Consider the following 23,686-nt stretch of genomic DNA (forward strand, 5'->3'; position numbering starts at 1 on the left):
TCCACAGTAACCAGGGCCACTTCCTTTATTATCACTATCATTATCAAATCCATTATAGCCATCCCCACTGCCACCATATTTAGCAGCACCTGCACAGCTGCCATCACAGCCACCACAACCACTGAAGCTTCCTCCACTACCAAAGTTGTCATTCCCACTGAAACTGTCTCCATGACCACCACCAATTTTCCAGAACTACTTTGTCCTCTTTGGCTGGATGAAGCACTAACCATCTCTTGCTTTGATAGGGCTTTCCTAACATTACAGTTTTGGCCATTCACAGTATGGTGTTTCTGAATGACAGTCTTATCCATGGGGTCAGGGTTGTCAAAGGTTACAAATGCAAAGCCCCTTTTCTTGCCACTGTCTTTGTCAGTCATGATTTCAGGCACTTCAGTTTTTCCATACTGTTCAAAGTAATCTCTTAGGTAATGTTCTTCAGTGTCTTCTTGAATCCCATCAACAAATATCTTCACATTTAAGTGGTAATCTGGTGTTTGAGAATCTTCTGTTAGCTCTCTTTGGTTTCACAACCCTTCCATCCACCTTGTGTGGCCATGCACTCATGGTTGCATTCACATCCTTCACAGTGGCATAGGTGACAAACTCACAGCTTCTGGAGCACTTGGTGTTTGGATCTCTCATTACCATGCAGTCCGTGAGTGTTTCCCATTGCTTAGAATGGCTTCTCGGGCTCTCATCAGTTGTTTCAAAGCTCAGCCCTTTAGTGAAGAGCTTCCTCAGCTGTTCTGCCTCCTTAGGAGACTCTGACTTAGACAGGATGTCAGGGCGAAGAGAGACTTTAACAATGCTTCCTTGGCTGCTTCCACTGGCAGAAAAGCTAATTTTGTCATATTTTTAAATGTTAGTTAAGGCTTATATTCTCAAATGGTTCTTCAGTCTTTGATACAGAAACAGCCGTCTGTGTTGTTTTTGATATTTACCTCTATGATTCTTAATTGTATGTTTTCATTATTACTTCATGATTTCATACAACCACCACTAATATTTGCATTATTTATTGACTTCCCACTCTGGAATATCCAGATTTCACTGTGTTTATTTTCTTTCCTTCCATTACATATGTGTTCTCTTTCCCCCCATCTATCTTCCCATATTGTTATATTGCAATTTTGATTATATCAATATCCAGTGTTTATATTATAATAACTATAAAAACCCAATACACAGCTGAGTCAGGTAATAAATTCTGGTAATAAACCTTTTTTTTCTGTACAACTTTTATTTTTTTATCTTGAGTGAATAATTGTCTTGTTTAATTTATTTAGTAGTCTCTGTACTTATCACAAATCCAGTGCTACACTCATTGCCCATTTTCTAATCTTTTAACCAGATGTTCAGACATATGAAGTATTTTTTCAGCTTCTTCCTGAAGAAGTCTTTTCCAGAGCCTTCTGACTTGATCTAATATGAACCAGGTTCTCGCTATGCCTCTTACAAGGCTTACATTCAAGTGTGTCCTTATAATACTAGGGTTCCCTTTACCTTCTTTCTTTGTTGGAGTCCTTATGGCCTGGATCCAGTGTTTTTCTTTGTCTTTGTTTACTCTTATTTTTGTGAAGCACATTCTATGAGAGATTTCTAAGAAAGAGCCCATGGGAGTAAATTTTTGAGGACTGTGAATACCTGAAAATGTCTTCAATCTTTTCTCGCATTTGCTTGATTCTGTAGGTCATAGAATTCTGTTTTGGGAATGATTTTCTTCTGGATGTTGATAGTATTACTTCATTGCCTTGTAGCTTGGTGTACTGTTGAAAAGCCCAAAGCCATTCTGATTCCTGACTAAATGTATGTGATGACCTTCTCCATCTCTCTCCATTTTTTTTTGGAAGTGTATAGGATATTTCTTTGCCCCTAGAATTGTTACTCTTGGGTGTATCTTGGGTGTGTATGTTTTTATCTACTGCACTGCAACGGGAATCATTTTCAGTTTAGAAATTTGGGTTGTGGGAAGTTTTCTGGAATTATTTTATTGATGTACCTCCCCTCTGGCTCTGCTTTTAGAATTTCTATTGTTCTATAAATTATCCTTTATTTCTGTTCTTTAGTTGTTTTTTAACTTTTTACTTTTTTCTCCTAATTTTTATCTAATTCATTTTGTTATTGAATTTCTCAACTTTGTCTTCTCATCTTGTTTTTATGTCATTTTTAATTTTTAAAGGCTTATTTTTTGTTCTTTAAATGTTCTTTTTATTTAAATCTGTAATAACTCATCCTTATTGTAACACATTCTCTAATCTCCCTAATATTGATAGCTTTTGTTTGTTTTCATTTTCTTCTCCCATGCATAGTCTGTTTTCCTCACTGTTTGCTTTGGTCTCTAACTTTCATTTTAGAATTGTTCTTTTCATTTAGAAGTATTCCTTTCTTATAATCTGTGTTATTACACTAATTTTTAAGAGCAGGATCTTAAGAATTTGATTGTAAGCACTAGGTATGTGGATGGGGCTTTTTGACTGTGGGTTAAAGTTGCTACAGGGGAATCTGAAGAAAAACTATTTTTTTCTCTTTGCTTGCACACCACTCAATACAACCCTTGTGACACTAGATGTATGAGGTTTTTCCCAAACATCAAGCAATTCTCCGGCAGACACCGTCTTTGTTACAATTCAATTCAATTCTGATACCACAGGTTAAAGGCTCAGTCCCACAGGACTGCCACCACTTCATATGCCAATCACAAGCAGGTCATTACCTATACTTTTGACTAACTAGCCATAAATCAGTCATTCCCATGACCTTTTTCTTGGGTTCTATTAATTTGTAGAGCAGATCATAGACCCTGGAAAATACTTTACTTACATTTACTGGTTTATTGATAAAGGATATTATTTAGGATACAGATGAACCGCCAGAGGCAGAGACATATAGGGCAATGTATGTGGGAAGGGGCATGGAGATTCCAGGCTGTCTTTTAGAGCATCACCTCTAAGCAGCTCCATGTGATCAGCGATCTGGAAGCTCTCCGAACCCTCTCCTTTTCGATTTTTATGGAGGCTTCATTATGTACGCATGATTGATTACATCATTGGCCGTTGGTGAGCAACTAAACTTTCAGCACTTTTTTATTTCTAGGTAGCTAGGGGATGGGGCTGTAAGTTCCACCTCTGTAATCACAGGGTTGGTTTCCCTGGCAACCATTTCCCATCCTGAGGCTATCCAAGAGCCCACCAAAGATCATCTCATTAGAACAAAAGACATTTGTATCACTCAGGAAATTACAAAGGTCTTAGGAGCTCTGTCTCCAGAACTGGGGTCAAAGACCAGATGTCAGAACAAAAGATTATCCTGGCACTTCTAGCTACAAGAGTATTAGGAGCTCCATCTTGGGAACCAGAGGCAGAGAACAGACATTTATTTCTTACTATTTCACAGTATCACAGAAAGTATAGCAAGACTACTTAATGTGAGCTGTTCATATTCCAAAGCAAAGGATTCTCCATTCTCCTGTTTTTAAGGTGACAGCATGCTGTAATTTGCTTTTTTCCGGGAGTTTAGTGGGAAAAATAGCTAGAGGTCTCAGAATCTTATGTATATACATTAATTGATTCTATCTATTTTTATTATATACCTCTGTCCTTAACTATGTCTTACTACTCCAAGGCCAGTTCCTCTGTTTATCTGTGGTAAGGATTAAACCTCCAGCATTCTGCCAGGGTAGAAGTGAAGCAGTAGCCAGCCTAAAGAGGGACCTAAGAATCTGACTGCTTGTTAATTAGTGCCCTTTTTCTTTCCCTCTCACTTCTAGAGGTACCTGGTGTCACCAACTTCTTACCCTTTTGGTTATTCTATTGTGTAAATCACATTGGTCCTCGGCATTCCCCACTGTTGGTCACAGGCTCAGTATTTTTGGTTCTGATAAATTGGTTAATGCTGTCACCTTTTCTCCTCTGTCTCCATCTCTGTGGGTTTATGCCATTATATGATATATTTTCTGGTAACATTTTAAAAGAGAGTGAGAGTAGATGCATGGATTCAATCTACCAACTTTACCAGTAGCAGTTATTCTTTGAGATTTCTTATGATCATCTAAGTAAAAGTCGTGTGCTAAATGGAAGAGTGAAATTATATTTTTCAAAATTGTGAGTATATAGGTTTAGTTGCTTTTTCTAAGCCAGAAGAATTGGGAAATCTGGCCTCTAGCCTTGAGTCAAAGATAAACAGAAATGTATTGACTACTTAAGAAGCATACCATTCTGCTGGGTGCTATAAGAGCTAAACCTGGATAAATACAACTTAGATTTCAAGCTTAAAGGTTGTTAGGGGATGTATTTATTTGTAACTCAAGAAAGACACATAAAAATACAAACTTCCTTTTCTAAGTTATTTTCTAACTCATAAAATATTTGATCCAGTTCTTGCTAATTAACACATTTTTTATCTCTCTTTTATAAAAGTTAACTTGTCTTCCTTATGGGTTTGACCAAAGCACAATTTGCAATACCAGTTACCTGTTACTTAAAAGACAAAAGGGAAAGAAAATTTCACAAAAATCAATTTGATGTTGTGGGTGAGAAAGAATTTTAAGACTTTTTCCCTGCAGTGGTGACTTTATGGAAAAGAATGCCTTTAACTGACCTTGGAAGTCAAAAGGGGTTGGAACATCTTTGAGAAAAAATTTTGAACTTTGAGCATAACCAAGTTGGAAGGATATATTGACCTTTATGATTGAGACATCCAGTAGCTATTATAAATGAAAATTATAAGGTGTACTAAAATGTACTCTTAAGAGAGTAAAAAACATGTATCACAGAATTTTAAGGAAAAATTACGTGTTATGAGATGATTCACGGTAACTTCAGAGACAAATTAATTGCCCTAATGAACTTGAAGGATAGATAGGATTTTTGACTGGCTGAGTTATTATAGGTAAGAGAATAATTTGTACCAACACGTGAGGAAAGAGAATCACAATGTATCTTCAGAAGTTAGTCTCATTTATTTGGAATATATTTTGAGTATTGAAGGACAAATGAGCCTGTGACATATTTAACGTTAAAGCTGGAGACTAACTTTGCTTCCCCATCTGATAGGTCGAATGGGACTCGGTTAGTTTCTGCTAGTGTGGTGATAAACCATATTTTGGCTAGAGGTCATGATGGTAGGATCAGCCAGAGGAATTCTTGCATTGTGATAAGTGTATATAAATTGACAAAGCTGACAAAGGAATTTGAAGCCACAATGTGAGAGATTTTGAATACTGAAGGAGGATTCAGTTATGTAAACAATGAGGAGTAACTGAAGGTTCTAAAGAGTGGGTTCCTTAAAGTTGTGTTTTAAGTGGCATAACTGGCAGTAGTGTCTATTTATTATAGTATTTAACAAGAAGAGGTGCAGGTCCTCTGCAGTTGGTGGCTATTCCAATATGACCCTCACATTTATCTGAAGCATGTTGTAGTGTAGCTGTTAGTTGATCATGTCATGCAGTACTGATACTTACTCAAGGATCTGTGAGGACTTCTATGTCCAGTTCCATGCTAACTGCTATAAGAACTACAAAATGAATCAAAGGTGTGGCATTTTCCATGGAACGTAGAGTATAGAAAGTGAGGGAGGGAATCCCTAATAAATTAAACTAGGTAAAGTCAAACTAATACTTACTATAAGTGCACTTGGGAACTAAAAGATGAAAGATACTACATGACCTCAAGTAACTGATGAAACGGTTAGGACTGATTCAAAGAATGGGGTGAAATCTACACAACTGGTGGTAACAAAGTGAATCAATATGCATGAAGACTCTTTGGCAAGAAGGCATTCAAGGACAACAAAGAAATTGGTCTAAATGAAACTAAGAGCTGGTGTTGGTAAATCAGTAAGAATAGGTTAGGTTGGAATATAAGACCGATTCATAAAGAGGCTTGAGAGATGGGCCAGGTGATTTGGGGTAAGAAATAAGATTTAGAAGTCTCTACAACTGAGATTTATATTATTAAAAGAGATCTCAGGAGATTTAGTCTGGCTGCCGTATTCATGCATTAGGAGTTATGGGAAACAGGTGTGAGGACTCACAGTCTGTAACCACTGATAGTAGGGATAGAGAGATGGAACAAAGCTGAAAGAAAAACTTTTAATGGAATATTGAAAAAGAAATTAGGACCAATTTGCCAGAAGCTAGAAAAGGACGATTATTCACACATAATGATTGGGAAAACTGGAAACATTCATTTCTGCAGAGGAGAACAGGGTTGAGAAAGAACATGATAAGCTTAATCTTAGATATATTTAATTTTATATTAAAACATATAAACCAAAGGCATATATCTTTGAACCTATGAGATTGGAGCACAATTGACATGTTCAAGCTAAAGACTAAGGTTTGTTATCTATCAAGATATTATAAAGAGTCAAACATGACTTTAAATCCTGGTTTTGTTTTGTTCTAAGCTGATAACTTTTGCAAATCAAGCTAGTTTTTATCTCTGGAAAAGAGTAAAAAAGTAAAACTAGCAGCCCCTTTATTGAGTATGTGCTGAACGGAACTTAGGCATTCCATTCATATGATTTTATTCCTCAAAACAGCTCTCCTATGAGGTAGGTACTATTGTCCTCTTCATTTTACAGATCACAGGTTCAAGGCTCAGAGAAAGCACTTACGTAACTTAAGATCATGTAGCTAGAAAGTGACAGCCAAGATTTGAACCAAGAATTTGTCTCCAAAGCCAATGCTGTTAATTAATTGTGCAGTGGTGCTTTCACTGTGCCTCACTACAACATGCGCTTTACCTGCTCTTTGAATTAAGTTGTGTTATTATTAAGTGCTTACTTAGTGCTGTACACTCTTCTAAGTGCTTTTTATGCATTATTTTATTTAATCATCTATGAGATAGGTATGATTATTTATGACGAAGAATCACTCATAGGTTGAGTATTTCTATTGCCCAGCTGGGAAGTAGCAAAACTGGAATTTATGTTTGTCTGATTTCAAGCCTGTGCTCTTTTTCATTTTTAAAAGTTATTTTGACTATTAAATAAGATGATAATATCATTATCTTAACCTTAAGGCATAAACCAAATAGTCTTTAATTAGTAGTGATAGTATTAGAATTAGCAGCAACAGAATAGCATAAAGGTGATGGTTAAAGCCATGGCATGCATGGTGCTATTATGGGGAACATATTAAGAGAGAAGAATGTACTCTAGAGAAAACTGTGAGGGATATATATAACTTAGAAACAGCAGGAGGGAAAGGAGTCAGAGAAGCATAACAATAACTTAGAAAATTTAGTAATGTGGAAGCTTAAGGAAGATAATCAGAAAGATTTGAGAGATGAGTGGTATTACATGCCACATAAATTGGAAAAGGATAACTACTACCCATACGAAGATCTCTATACCAGCAAACAGAACTACCATCTATCTACTTCCCAAATGCCGAAAGCTAGGAATTTCCCTAAATTTCTTTTTTAACTTTCTTCGGTCCTCCATTTAATTAATCATTAATTTTAATGGAGTTCTGGACACACTACCCCCAAACATGCCATCTCGACATCTGAGGAAACACCAGAAGCAGAAAACTCGCTTTCTGACCTCCCTCCATTCGTTGTATGGTTCTGAAGTGGGCCATAAAAGAATTCTTTGACCTTCCACTAAAGTAATAAGACCTTCATTCCAGAGCCATCCTGTCTACACCCAGTGGAAAGAAATGTCACATAGGGTTACAGAAAAGGATATGAACAAATTGGTCTTTCTAAGTTCCACCCCAGTTTATTATCATTACATCATACCCTTTTGCCCTTCATTCATACTTCTGCACAACTCTCAAAAAAAAATTTTTTTTCTGTTTCATAATTGAATCAGAAATTTCATAATTTTCATAATTGAATATTCATTCCATTATGAAATCTTCCCATGTCACATAAAATTTATTAAATAAATTTGTATGCTATTCTGCTTTTCTCCTCTAATTCTTATTTTGTCATAAGGTCCTCAACCATGAACCTTGTGATAGAAGAGGAAAAGATACTATATTTTCTCTCCTACAGTTTTAGCCCGCAAAGAAAATCTCTCAAAATGTCTACTCTCTTCTCTCCATCCCCACTACTACTTGCCAACTTGGGAAACTTTCACCTCCTTCATAGATTCCTCCAGCAACTCCTCAGTTCTTTTTGCTACTAGACTTACTGGGCCCATTTTCCATCATTCAGCCAAAATGATGCTTCCAAAATACAGATGCAATCAGGTCAGTTTATTGCTAAAAAACTTTTTGCTTAAAACTTCTCCATAAGCTGTCATAAACCTTAGGTCTTACACAGCTTCATAAGACCTGTCCTCTAGCTTTTCAGCCTTGTCTTATGGCCATTACTCATCCAGTTATGCTCCAGCTATGCCAAACTCATTTAAATTTCTAGTACCTATCATGTGCTCTGGGATTTAACACATGCAGTTTCTTCTGAAATACTTGTTCCTTCTCTCTTGCATTCTCTCTTCCCCCTTTCACCTTTCCTGGTTAACTTAATCCTTTAGAACTCAGCTTAAGTTTTATTTACTTTGAGAAGGCTTTTAGGTTCCTTTAGTTAGGTACCCTGCTTTATACTGTCATAGCATTTCATGCATCTGCCAAAATAATCATTACCCTATATGTAATTGCTTATTTAACTTTGTCTATACAAGACAATAAGCTGTTTTATGCAGGGTACATAGCTGCTCCCACTTTTATCCCTAGTACCTAAAACAATACCAAACCTATAGTAGATATTCAATGAATATGTCCTTAATAAGTGTTATGAATGAATTATCTTCTATGTTGAGAATACGATTTATAAAATGAAATCGTGGTGATTTTTGTAAACCTCATTGTTTCTTCTAGGTGGGGGAAGAAGGTGAAGAAGTATGCGTTTTGCTTTTTTTTTTTTTCATTTAAAAATTACTAACATAAATGAGACTGATTTAAAATAAGAAAATGAAGAGTGAACAATCCAAGATGGCCGATTGCTAACATCTCAGGATTGCAGCTCTCAGTGAGGGTGTGGAGAACTAGAGGACGCCACACTTTCACACAAATTCTGGTCGCTCACGGAGCAGAAGATCCCCAGTGGAGGAGTCAAACGGGTCGCCAGCGCGACTCTTGTGGCCGGCGCAGCGGTTTCACCGGCACCTCGGCGTGGTAGCTCTCGGAGCAGAGTAAACAGGGCTGGCTCCCCTTCTGACCGAGGTTTGGAAGACCCACATGGATCCCCGGCACTACTCCTGAGGCCGGCGCAGCGGCTGTGACGGCACCTCAGTGCGGCAGCTTTTGGCACAGTGTAAAGGAGACTGGTTCCCCTTCTGACCGAGGTTTGGAGCCCTGGGAAGGCAGAGTCGCATATTATGGACACAAAAAGCCAGACAGGAGAATCCTGGGCAGAAAAGCACCATCAGTCTTAACGCCGCTGTTCTGGCCCTGGGAACTAACAACTTGGACGTCCACTCAGGAGACCTAATCTGAAAGTTGGTAATTTCAAAGACGACAGAAGGATAAATTTACAATGATGGGAAGAAACCAGCATAAAAAGGCTGAGAATACTCAAAATCAGAACACCTCTTTCTCTAAAGATGATCACAGTTCCACATCAACAACGGAACAAGACTTGATGGAAAAAAGCGCATCCCAATAACAGAATCACGCTTCAGGGAATGGATAATAAGAAACTTCTGTGAGTTAAAAGAACATATTTTAGCCCAACGTAAAGAAACTAAGAACTTTGAAAAAAGGTTTGATGAAATCCTATTGAGAACAGACAATTTAGAGAGGAATATAAGTGAATTAATGGAACTGAAGAATACAATACAGGAACTCCGAGAAGTATGCATAGGTTTAAACACTCGAATTGTTCAAGAGGAAGAAAGGATATCAGAGGTCAAAGTCCAACTTAATGAAATAAAACAAGAGGACAAGATTAGAGACAAAAGGATAAAAAGGAATGAGCAAAGTCTCCAAGAAATGTGGGACTATGTGAAAAGACCAAATTTACGTTTGATAGGTATAGCTGAATGCGACGGAGAGAATGAATCCAAGCTGGAAAATATCCTTCAGGATATTATTCAGGAAATTTTTCCTAAACAAGCAAAGCAGGTCAATATTCAACCCCAGGTAATACAGAGAACACCACAAATATATTACTCAAGAAGAGCAACCCCAAGGCACATAATCGTTAGATTCACCAGGGTTGAAACGAAGGAGAAAATACTAAGGGCAGCCAGAGAGAAAGGTCAGGTTACCCACAATGGCAAGCCTATCAGACTTACAGCAGATCTCTCAGCAGAAACTCTGCAAGCCAGAAGACAGTGGAGGCCAATATTCAACATCCTCAAAGAACAGAACCTTCAGCCCAGGATTTCATATCCAGCCAAACTAAGCTTCACAACTGAAGGAAAAATAAAATCTTTTATGAACAAGCAAGTACTCAGAGATTTTATTACCACCAGGCCTACTTTACAAGAGCTTCTGAAAGAGGCATTACACACAGAAAGAAACAACCAGTATTAGCCTTTCTAAAAACAGACCAAAAAGTAAAGAGCACTAACATGAAGAATTTACATCAACGAATGGATCAAACAGCCAGTTAACATCAAATGGTGGTAACCCTAAATTTAAATCGACTAAATCCCCCAATCAAAAGACACAGCCAAAACCCAACGACATGTTACATCCAGACCTGTTTCACATGCAAGGATACACAAAGACTCAAAACAAAGGGATGGAGAAAGATTTACCAACCAAATGGAGAGCATAAATAAATAAATAAATAAATAAATAAATAGCAGTAGTTGCAATTCTCGTAGCAGATAAAATAGATTTTATAGCAACAAATATATAGTGGTAAAAGGATCAATGCAACAAGAGCTAACGATCCTAACACCCAGATACATAGAGACTTAGATTCAATGAGACAGAAAATTAATAAGGATATCAAAGACTCGAACTCAGATCTGGAACAAGTAAACTTAATAAATATTTATAGAGCTCTCCACTTCAAATACACAAAATATACATTCTTGTCAATACCACATCACACCTACTCATAGGTTTAAATGAAACATTGATTGGCCATTATTAATACCCATTTGTTTTTTCAAAATACAGCAATATTTTTGTTCACGCTCCCTCTTTCTCTTCCTCTTTCTTTTTCTCCTTTACTAATTTTTTATTCTCTCAAAAAAAAGAAAAAAAAAAGAAATCAACTTGTAAACCTCTAGATCCAGGTCGGCAATGTCTCTCTCATTGCTTGAATTCCTTCCTTCCCTTTCCTCCCTTTCTCCCTCCCTCCCTCCCTCCCCCATTTCTCCCTTCCTTCCCTCCATCTTTTCCTTCCTCCCTCCCTTCCTCCTTTCCTCCCTTTCTGCCTTCCTCCCTTCCTCCTTCCCTCCCTTCCTGCCTTCCTTTCTTCCTTCCCAAAAATATTAAAAAATAAAAAATATATAAGAAAATGTTTTATTTAATAATTTATTCAACACTTATGATTATTATAATCTTAGGGAAATCATTATGCTCTTAACCATTTAGTACAACAATCAGCAATATTCCAGTGGAGCTATTATGAATATGAATATTTGTCTATTCAAATAATTGTACCAGAAAAAAATAGGTTCGTGTAAGTAGTTCCTTTTTAATTTACTAGTAATTCATTTTTAAAATGCTGAGACTCCAAGTCATTCTTACAAACCATGAAATTAACCAAGTCAGCCACATCTGTTCAGATGTTTTTAAAAAGCTTACTCTAACAGTAGATAGCAACCCAATTTTCACCTTCTCTAAAAAGGAACACAGCACAGTTTAGATACATGTGAAACAGTAAACACACTTTTCTATTAATGAAAACTATAAAATAAATTTTTAAAGAAATGATATTGCCGTATTTTTTTTTAATTATTATACTTTAAGTTCTGGGATATATGTACAGAACATGCAGGTTTGTTACATAAGTATACACGTGCCATGGTGGTTGGCTGCATCCATCACCCCATCATCTACATTAGGTATTTCTCCTAATGCTATCCCTCACCTTCTTCCCCACCCTTCAACAGGCCCCAGTATGTGATGTTTCCCTCCCTGTGTCCATGTGTCCAGGGTGAATATTTACTTCAGTTTCTATTTTCACTTTTATTTAATATCTACCATAAATTATTTTTTAAATTTCAAAAAATAAAAATGGTGACGTTTAATCATGAGAAAAAATCCAAACAAATAAAAAACAGAAACAGACCGACTGAAAAACAATAAAAAAGAGTAAATCTTAGAAACTGAGCGTGACTTTCCCCACTTATGATATGGGGAGAAGTCCTACCTTTTAGGATAACTTAAGGAAACACAAGAAAGAATGTAGCAATGCCTTGAGAAGATAAACTGCTCTCTGAATATAAAGGCTTGCTATTATCCCCAGAGTAAAATGTGTGGGTTATTGTCTTGTATTACTGAGAAGGTTTTAAGATCAAAAAAAAAAAAAGGATCTTTTTCTTCTTTTCTCTCTTTTTTTATACAATATGCTTTTGGTGATATAAAAAATAATTTTAATATTTCATCTATAAACTCTTGAAAATGAGGAGTGCAGTATTTTTGATTCATAGATAAGAGGAGCCATAGGTACAGGAATTTGTAGTAACCTGGGGAGCCAGATACAGAAAACAGTAGTACATGCCTGCTGTGTGCCTATGATGTTGTTAGTCCCCACAACACAAGGAGACTGAAGGGGATGTAAAAATGTCCTCATTTTATATGTGAGGCAACTGAAACATGAAGTTAGGTAATAACTTGCCCTGTGTCATAGCAATAAAGCCATGAATCTGGGATCCAAATACAATGCTCCCATATTGGAGGACCCATTGCAGATTATTTTACCTGTGCTCAACTTTCCTGTGTGAACTCTAAAGAGATCATGGGGTCCACATGTCCTTTGAATCCCACCTGGGTATGACCAGTGGTTACTTCCACTAGAGGACTAGAGAGAAGAAAAGGGAAGTGAGGGTATTTTTTCCCCTGGCTTTCTCCCAATGGGGTCTCCTCGAGTTTGCTGACCTTTCTGTTAGAGGTCATAGTTTCTCTCAAGTTGGTCCTCCATTTCTCTGTCCTAGATTCTGTTAACTTTTCCTTCTCCTCATTTTTTCAAGCTTAGGGATGGTAACAGCTATGCCAGTGGTTCTCAATGAGTAGTGATTTATTTTATTTTATTTTATTTTATTTGTTTTTTTGAGACAGAGTTTCGCTCTTGTTGCCCAGGCTGCAGTACAATGTTGCAATCTCAGCTGACTGCAACGTCTGCCTCCCAGGTTCAAGCGATTCTCTGTGCCTTGGCCTCCTGAGTAGCTGGGATTTTTTTCCTTCCACAAATGACATCTGGCAATGTCTGCAGACATTTTTGATTGTCATAACTGAAAAGGCTATTAGCATCTAGTTCCTGGCATTGGTTCTAAAGTTCTCTCTGTACTTTTCTTAGTGAACTTATCAAATGTCCTGGCTTTAAATACATCCATATAACAATAACATAATGAAATAATAGATGGTATGAAAACTATGTATTTTTAATATAGTTTGTTATTTTATGAACTTAAATTACAAAAAGAATTAGGAAAATTCTTTGAGAAATTAAACTTTTCAACAATTTGTTAATGATTTAGTATTTTTTATTACAATGATACTGATAGAGAAATTTATCAAAGAGAAGGGCAAAAATTGTATTTGGAGTGATTAAGTGCTAGCTATATGCTATATTATATATTACTGCTTATAATCCCAATTTTGAGTAGAAGCCAGAGACAGATCTAAGACATATTAGGAATAAAGTTGCTGTTTTCTATGAACAGTGTAAATGTTAGTAACACTAACTTTTAGAATGGTAAATGGAAAGGTTGTATACCATAAATAAGTCTCTGGAATGTGCACATCTGGATATTTCACTTACCTAAACTGTTCTATCACATGCATACATCATGCTTTTGTGCTACAAAGATTATGATTTTTAATAGGGTGCTATGTCTTAGCAGATTCTTTAAAGAAAGTGTCTGACAAAGCCTTTACTTCTTGAGAAGGTTCTCTCAAGACATCAAAGGGCCTTCGAGCCAGCTAAAAGTAATCCAATAAAGGTGAATTTTTCTCTGAATACTTATGTCTGTTGGAGCTTGAATCTAGTAAAGTTTAGAGAGGCCACAAAAGATATCGTAAGGATTCAGTCATACTACTACTTAGTTCCTCAGCCATAGAAACCACTGGGTTCTTGATCCAAATTTCTTGACTTGGAACCTATATGTCGATACTTGTGAATCAGTAATGGAAAGGAAGAAGAGATTCTGTATATCCACTTATAGAGGCAACAGCAGTGTTGCATCATTAGTGTGCGGTGTTAAATAGAGTGCAGTATATTTGGTAACCTTCAAGAGACCAAGGATATCTTGTTTACTTTTGGATATTCATCATCTAGCAAGGCCTGGCTAATAATTACTGTTCAAAAAGTATTTGTCGAAGAACTGACTGAATGAATGAATGTATTAGAAATATTTTATGTGTATTAAAAATATCACTGGTTCAACTAGATTTTAGCAAGTCTCCTCTTGAATATATTAGTCTTTTTTGATGGTAATGTTGGTGGTTTAACATAGCAGCTTACATTATTTTACTAGGAACTAAGAGAACCACTTCTATAGGATAATAACCATACCAAATTTAATTTTAAAATCTAGTTATTCTTTAGTAGTGGATTACAGAAATTATGCAGAACTTCAGTAAAACATTTTCTAACAAAAGAATGCTAATAAATGATAAGGTATGCTCCCCACACAAAGAGTGGTCATAAGTTATAAAGATGTGATTATGATTAGAAGGTTCATTTGGTGGAAAGTTGTTAGAAAAGGTGATTAGCACAGAGTAGAAAGGAGAGTGCTCCCCAGCACTGATGTGTCAGACATATGCCAACCAGATAGAAAATTTTTTTACTCTCAATATCAGGACCATTTAAGTAGTATGGCTTATACTTAATGCAAATCATAGACTTTTTGTGTTTTGCTGCTTTGTTTTTTTTTTAATTTCAGATTTGATTAGATAAATTTGTAAGTTAACCAACCTTTCTTTTTTTTCCTTTTTTTTGAGGCGGAGTTTCACTCTTATTGCCCAGGCTGGAGTGCAGTGGTGTGGTCTCGGCTCATCACAACCCCTGCCACCTGGGTTCAAGCGATTCTCCTGCCTCAGCCTCCTCCTGAGTAGCTGGGATTACAGGCATGCACCACCACGCCCGGCTAATTTTTATTTTTAGTAGAGGTGGGGTTTCTCCATGTTGGTAAGAATGGTCTTGAATTCCAGACCTCAGGTGATCTGCCCACCTTGGCCTCCCAAAGTCCTGGGATTATAGGTGAAAGCCGCCATGCCAGGCCAAGTTGGACCTTCTTAAGGCTTGTCTGCAGCTTTAGAACTTTACTAGTTCTCATTGCCCTTGGAGCATTCCTAATAATAACTGCAAGCATAATAAATGTATATGTTACTTCTTTTTGCTCAAGAGACTACAGAAGGGCCTTATATTGCTATTCCTGTATCTCTTAGAAATTCTCTGAACACAATATTTTTATTCCCTTCCACTTAAAGGCAAATAGTTGAGAGAGCCCAATTTGGCTGTATATATTTTCTTTTACTACACTGTGACTGAATCTAGCTTTGAACCTAAAGTTAGTGTCATTCCTCAGATTTACAATAATCTTAAAGTTCTGTCATCATAAACAAAAATGTTGTACCTTTTTTGTAAGAGTTTTCGCATTCTTAGAGATCCTATGCCTTATGATAACATTTCTGAAATGGCTTTAAATATCTCTGAAACAGAAATATAATTAGTTTTCCTTACCTTGCAAACTATTTTGGAATTAAAATTTCTTGTATGAATTTTTTTAGGACCAAATAAGTTAAGAGAGCATTTATGCTGTTTGATTTTAAACTTTTTTCTTGTTTTTTGTGTTTTCCTATTTTCAGCTTTCGAAGAAGTATGGAGTACATGTTTGTGGAGAAGGTGGAGAGTATGAAACTTTCACTTTGGATTGCCCTCTATTTAAGAAGAAAATAATTGTGTAAGATATCATTTCAGAATTTTATTTTTTTCCCCATAAATTTAAGTGATGGAAGCAACTTAACATTAAGCTTGAGGCAACTTTTGTTGGGAAAAATAGAACATGTCCTCTAAGTTCACAAACACTCAATTTGTTTAATACCAGTGAAGTCGTCTGAATACCTAAATCAATACCTGACAAGACGAGGCCTTCATAGAAGGCTATAAAATTTTTAGACATTGCACTTTCGTTTACTTGCTGATTATGGCCTGCAGTAAAACTGGTACCTACACACTGACACTTTTATCCTTTCATGAAGTGTGAATTGCCTGTATTATTTATCTTTCATTACAGCTACATTTGATAAACTGCCACATCAGTAGCCTGTGGGTTCCATTAACTCCATCCTCTTTTTTTCTTTTTCTTGGCTTTAACAAGTTAGAATGGTAATGCTAACCATTTCTCTTCAGTTATTTGGGGCTATTTTTACATATAAACTTTGTTTTTAAATGAATTCAGTTGATGGTGAGTGGTGTGATTTCTTTGCCATAAATTTTTGAAATCAGTGTAGTGAAAAACAGAAACTTTCTTCAGTTTGTTACCTTATTATCCATGCTCTAATTTATGTTGCTCTTTTCATGTGCTATGAGAACACTTTATCTTCTTTTCTTAAACCTTTATGCCTCATGGAAAAGATTGTCAGAATTATGCTTGTTTGAATGGAAAGCTTCAATATTTCTACCACTACACCTAACCTCTTTATACATGTTAATATACATGGGGAAGGAGTGATCTAAGAAAATTAAGACAACAACCATAGGTGGATTTTCTTAAAAATGCATTTATTTTGAAAAATATGGCAAGACTTTTTCATTACCATATGAAATATTGATGCACTCTTCTTTCATATTCTTTTAATTTCTTTTCCATTAATAATCAACATAATCATTATTTACTTGACAAACACTCATCAAGTACTTTGTACGTCCAAAGCGTTCTCCTGGGTACCACTGATTTCAAAGGGGTGGAAAAAGACATCTGTGTGTAATTGCGATACAAGCTGGTAACAAAAAAATAATTCATAAGTTTATTTATGGGAGATGACATATCTCTTCTGACCATGATGATCACAGAACAGTGAACCAAGTATTGATAAGTTATTACTTCTATGAAATAATAGTTTGATTATTCAAGAAAAACATTGGCATGCTAGGGTGAAATTAGAGTAGAAATTTTGGGATATATTTACTTATTATTATGGGACCAACCAAATTAGAAAAAAAAAAACAGCAATAAGAGAAAAACATGCCAAAGGATAATGCTTTCCCCATTTTCCAGACAAATTGAGGTCCTAGAGCAGCTGCAAGTCTTTATGGACAATGTGGAATTTTAAGACATATACTGCTTTACTCTACATAACCAGAAGATCTGTTTATCGTAGTTCTTTAGACCTTAAATATGAATCCTTTTCAATCTCCTCATTTTGTAGACAAGGAAACCTAAGCCTGACAGAGACAGTGGCATGAAGGGAATTACTCATGCTTTTAAAGAGAAGATGTCAGGGAAGGTGGTTAGAACCCTCTAGTACTAACATGAGCTGTTCAGTGCAAAATGTGAGTACAACTCTGCAATGCTGCCCTGCTCTGTAGGGAGTGCTTCCTGTAACCGAAGAGATGGACAGGCAAATCAACAATAAGTGGTAAGTGCTACCATGTAGGCATGTACCTTGTTAACACAAAGGAAGCCCTGTCTTTTCATTCTTACTCATTTATGAGTGAATCACCAATCTAATTCTGATGCTTAAGCATATTCTTTGCTTTTTTTTCTTCATAGGCTATGCCTCACTTCAGCTTCATACTTTTCTTTTGTGATGCCTTTTCTCTAGATTTCCTTCTCATTTCTTACCACTTTGCTAAATCCTTTCATTTTTATAGGCTTTGGCTGCCATTGCCTCCAGTGCTTGTTCTCATACCTGTCAGAGCATGCATTAGGGCTCTGTGCTAAATACTGTTGGATTAATTTTTCATTTGCCCTTTTTTATTTTTGTTTACATATCATGTTTCACACACTTTTACATATTCCTTTCTTAGGTTATAACTTGAAGTTACAGTTGGGAAATATCGTCATTTGGTAGAAAAAGGATATCACTTAATGTAAACAAAATCTCCCGTCCTCTTTAAAATTGAAATTTCCTAAGTATACCTGCCTAATATACACTAAATATGAAGATGTGAGTGGACATGTTTTGTGCATTATAAAACTGTATGTAAATTAAAGTTTTATTATTTAGATATAATCATCTGTATAATACAATTAAAAGATGAGCTTAATTCCTATAATTGTTTTTTAACAATTGACTCTTAATAATTCTGGATCCAATCATTTAGAATTCATTTTGGGGACAAAGTTAATAACTTTTATTATATTTGATGTAATAGTGGTCTGCCACAATTAGCATGCAACTAATCATTTACTTGGAATCCCATTTCAAATGTCTGATTCAAATTTTATTTTTTGTAAAAAAAAAGTAGACTACCTCTAAGGTGACAAAAAATAAACTTTTACAAGCAAAATTATTTGATTATAATTAGAGATCTTTAAAACAGGATTGAATCTTTTTTGTATAATGGAGTAATTTAGAGAGATCAGGGTAGTTCTGGAAGTTTATTATGCCAGGGTGCTGTGGCTCACACCTGTAATCACAACACTTTGAGAGGCCAGAGCAAGAAGATCACTTGAAACCAGCAGTTCAAGGCTGCAGTCAGCTATAATTGCACCACTGAACTCCATCCTGGGCAACATTGCAAGACCCTGTCTATAAAAAAAAATATGAATAACAGTAATAAAAAATAATAAATAAATAGAAGTTTATTGTGAAATACCTTTTGGCCAAATTCCAGTTCACATTTTAAAATGTTTTTAGAAAAGACTGGTATAACAGTCTTTGTTGGAAGTAATTTTTTATATTTCTACCTAGAATCGTTTACAATTCACTTTTTGTATCTATTAATATATGAAGTCACTCACCTCTAGATACAAATTTTGAAATGAGAAAATGAGGTTTTCTTCCCATAGAAGCCCCCTGGGAAGAATTATAGCCTAGCTTTTAAGAGACAAGGATAATTGTAGGTCCTCAAAGTAAAAACCTGCTTTCTTATTATTTACTTTATATATATATTATTTGAATAACTAAAATTTTAAAGTTGTGTTAATGAAAGAAATCATTTTCTTGTTTCTGTTCATGAATACATTTTTATGTCAGTATTTGAGATAATTCTATAGTTCTATTTGAATCATTAGTATATTATTGCTACAAAGTTGCTACTTATGTGATGGATGGATGATGGATGGATGGGTGGATGGAAGAATAAGAATGAAAAAAAGAATAAAGGAAGAACCAAATCCTATGGTTAAAATACTGTATCCTCATTTTCATCCCCACCTACTCATATTTTCTGCCCACTTAAGGCATAACTATAACTAGTACAGAACACTGTAATACAGAGTATCAGAATGAGGAAGAAGCAAGTACTCTACCTTAATTGCCTTCTTACATTGATTCTGTATCATCTGAGATTATTTAAATTTATGAACCATTTCCTTACATTTAAATTCTCTGACATATTAATCTTTATTTTTGTTGTGCTAGAGATATCATATAGTGCTATTGGTATATATGTGCATACATGAATATGTTTATATATGCAATATGTATGTATAAGAAAGTGTGTACAGTCGTGAGAGACTTCATGTGGAAACATTCTGAGAAATGCATTGTTTGGCAATTTTGTCATTTTGCAAGCACCAGAGATACACCTAGGCTATATGCTCCTAGGCTACAAACCTGGACAGCATATTACTGTACTTGAGACTATGATTAACTGTAACAAAGTGGTGATATTTGTATATCTAAATGTATCTCAACATAGAAAAGGTACAGTAAAAATATGATATAAAAAAAATTTTAAATGATACACCTGTATAGGGCACTTACCATGAATGGAGCTTGCAGGACTGGAAGTTGCTATGGGTGATTCAGTGAATGAGTGGTGAGTAAATGTGAAGGTGTAGGACATTACTGTATACTTTAAAAACACTGTATTCTTAATCTACACTAAGTTCATTTTAAAAATTAAATTGTGCTACAACATTATGACAGCTATGATGTCACAAAGTGATAGGAATTTTTCAGCTCCATTATAATCTAAGGGCACCACCGTAATACACAGTCGGGTTTTAACCAAAAATGGCATCATGTGGCACTGACTATATTACATATAGATAGGTAATTTAAAAATCATTGTTGAGTTTCTAATCGTTTCACTAATTGGTATGTAATTGTGAGGATACTTATTAAGTTTAACTGTACATTTATTTATTCAACAAATATCTAATAAATACCAGGCAATGTACTTTTTACAGAGCTCAGGGCAGGGTAGAACAGGGACAGGCAGACAAAGATGAAAAAAATTGTTTCCTCTCTCAGAAGAAAGGCACACAAACATGTAATTGTAATGTAGTGGTTGTGTTATGAAAGGACTATAAATGTGATACAAAGCACATAGAGGAGAAAACTAGCACCATCTGAGGATGTCAGGGAAGGCCTCATGGAAGTAACATTTGAGATGTCTGTGAGAATAAGTATGAGTCCATGGAGAATATCTGTATACCTTTTAGTGAACATAGAAACCATATGTTTGAGCAAGAGAGGTTAACAGTGGTTCAGTCCCAGCCTAGCATAGTTGTCCTTTTAGAGGAGAGGTGGGGACCAAGACCATGGCTGAGTCTCAAGAGGGAATACCAGTTTTTTTGTTTTTGAGGTGGGAGGTAGGGCCTGATTCCACACCTCAGGAGTCTGATATCAAGGAAGAGAGGTCCAAGCCAAACCTAGCTGCCCTTTTGGTGTTGTTAAGTAAAGGTGAGCCTACTGTAGTAATTAAAGAGAACATGAGCATGCTCTTGGCTGTGGAAAAGACACAGCTATATGACAGGTGGTAACTGCTGTACCGATTACTTATATTAATGGAGAAAGGAGAGGAGGACAGCCAGCTGGGAAGCATTTTTGCTGTAGCAAAATGGTCTTAATTTTCTGGATTAATCAGAGAATATTCTGACAGATTCTGCTTTTAGGGTTCAGGGAAACCTGTGAAGCAGAGACCAGAGTTCCTTGAAATTTGAATGTCAGGTGGTGGTATATGAGAGAGAAGAGCAATAGTGAGTGGTATTATTCTGCTCGAAACTAAGGGCTGTTGATTTGAAATCCAGTCTCTCCCAGTTGACTCTTGCTTTGTATAAGTGAATGAAATGATGTTAGTCAATAAGAGATTATGAATTTAATAGAATTCATAAAAATCACCGTCTTTATTTAGTGCTCAGAATGTCATATATTCTCTCTGGATAACAATCTTGACTCAAATCATTTAAGCTATTTGCTGTCTTCCCTCTGTTTCTAGTGGGATTAATTGACATGAGAAGGGAGGGCCTAAAATCCTTTCTACTGAGATAATATTAGTTCAGATTAATTATACTTTTGGCACACCCCATTGTCAATAATATCAAAACCAAACTGCCTGAATTAGATATAGTTAAGGGTCAGGGTCAATTTCCAAGGCTAAGGTCTGGAACAGAGATACTAATAGTAAAATTGTAAATAGAAATTGAGGTTTGACTAAAGAGCCAGGATATGACCAGAGCAGGCAATGGTCGAGGAAATGGAAAAACATTAAGACTAGGGTTAACAAACCAAGTTGGGGTCAAGCCAGAGGGACAGGTGGTAGCAAGCAGAAGGGCCTCCTCTGTACTTTCTGTTTCTGCTGCCACTCCTCATCATACCTGGAGGCATCTTTGGTTGATGTAGACTGTGAAGGCAAATTATCTTTCCATCAGGATTCTGAATCTTTAATCATTCTATGTCTCTTATAAGTTGCCTTCCTTTTAATGTTGTGGAAGCCTGTTTAATGTTTTTTTTTTTTAAGCATTAGAAAGATGCGTATTTGATACTAAAGGTTTATGAATGATAATTGGGGTTTTTTTAATCATTAAATTTACATTTTTTTGATCTTTCAAGTGGAAGGTAAACATTTTGCTTAATTAATTAATAATTTGGAGCCAAATATTTTGAGATTTCTTCTGTTGCCACCCAGTTACTTTGCATGATACAAGTTGATTCAAAAATATTTTTATATTAGTCACAAAAAGTCAATGTCAGGATTTATTTTGCTATGCTATAATAGTCAAAATGCTGTCTATTTAAATAATAGAAGTACCTCCCAAGGCATTAAAGAGATATGAGGAATTTCCATTTTTAAATTTTCACTTGAAATTCAAAACATTATTACTCTCTTAATAAACAATAAAAATCATTAGTTTTTTGAACTTTACACATAATCTTAGTTATTCGTATGTGCTTTACAGGGTATCTTTGATAAAAGTTGAGTTAATTTACATGTATCCATATGGTGCCAGCATGCAGTTCATACCATTTTACCTGAATGTGGTAATTACTATGTCAGACAATCAATTTTAATAGCAATGATACTGCAGTGTGAAGAGTTCATCTAGAGCCTAAAACCGTCACCAGTACTGCTTTCATGAAAGATAATTGAGATTTTGTGTGAAACATTGAATGAATTACCTCTTGAAAATGAAAAGAATAATGAAGATAAAGCACTAATGTTTAATGCTTAGCCTATACCAAGCAAATATGTGGAAATGAAATTGAACAGAAATTTAAGTCTTAACACTGTTTAGAGAGCTTTGAGTGAACCTGAAAGTTGAACTCTTATGTTTTTATGAAAATAGAAAGCTTCATTGTTTTTTCTTAAAAGTTTAGTATTCTTGAACCTTTTACCAATTAAATACTGGAATATTAAAAATATGTATTAGTCACTACATGTTGTATACCAATGGAAATCAATATAAAATAAGAATTGTCAGTCTTATTTAGTCAGTAGAAGGAGTGATTTATCATAGTTTATGTAGCATATAAATGTATTATAAAATTTTTTTCTTTCAGGGATTCATCAGAAGTAATCATACATTCAGCTGATGCATTTGCACCTGTGGCTTATCTACGCTTTTTAGAATTGCACTTGGAGGACAAGGCAAGTAAATATAAGATTCACAGTGATTTCATTGGAAAATTAAGATATATGCATTGGCTCTGCATATATAATTCTGTAACAACAGATAACAGGAAAAAGAAAATTGATTTTATCATTAGGGATTTTTTTCAGCTTCTGTCAATAATGGAGAATTTTACCAATATTTATAATTTTGAGAGTTCTATATGATACAGAAGATACTACATTCATGAAAAGTTTGCAGGTCTGTTAAAAAGGGAATAATATACACATTAAACAATGAGAGGACAATATAAAACCAACTATTAAATCATCTAGCAGGATCACAGTTAAGTTACTATACATAAGCATTACGGGAAGGGTGTGAGGATGAATTGGATCTTCGTTATTCAAAGCTTAAGAGGAGAAAAGGAGAAATGAAACCTTTACAAAAATATCCAAGGAAACAGAAGCACAAATAGAAGATGGAAAGTGAAGCCAAATTACAGTGAAGAGTTTTATTTCAAATACACTGTCAAGATACAGTAAAATTTTAATTTAAAGTTGTCATGTGGAATAAAGTTCTGGATTAGAGTCCTTGATTA

At 35.4% G+C, this 23,686-nt stretch overlaps 1 protein-coding gene across 5 annotated transcripts in view; it reads left to right on the forward strand.

Annotated features, from left to right (window-relative positions):
• DPH6 (diphthamine biosynthesis 6) overlaps positions 1 to 23,686 on the forward strand; it is a 237,242-nt gene that overhangs the window by 211,552 nt on the left and 2,004 nt on the right. For 3 of the 5 annotated variants that reach the window (XM_078335976.1, XM_078335977.1, XM_002753567.7), the window contains 2 exons: positions 15,947 to 16,041; positions 23,036 to 23,123. In XM_078335976.1, coding sequence (XP_078192102.1) covers positions 15,947 to 16,041; positions 23,036 to 23,123 — 183 coding nt within the window. Of the gene's footprint in view, positions 1 to 15,946; positions 16,042 to 17,509; positions 17,720 to 18,110; positions 19,428 to 23,035; positions 23,124 to 23,686 lie in introns of those variants that run through there. The other 2 variants (XR_008474329.2, XR_008474330.2) reach the window with 2 other exon arrangements.

The sequence above is a fragment of the Callithrix jacchus genome, chromosome 8 (genome assembly GCF_049354715.1).
Source record: "Callithrix jacchus isolate 240 chromosome 8, calJac240_pri, whole genome shotgun sequence".
In the NCBI taxonomy this organism is placed as follows: Eukaryota; Metazoa; Chordata; class Mammalia; order Primates; family Cebidae; genus Callithrix; species Callithrix jacchus.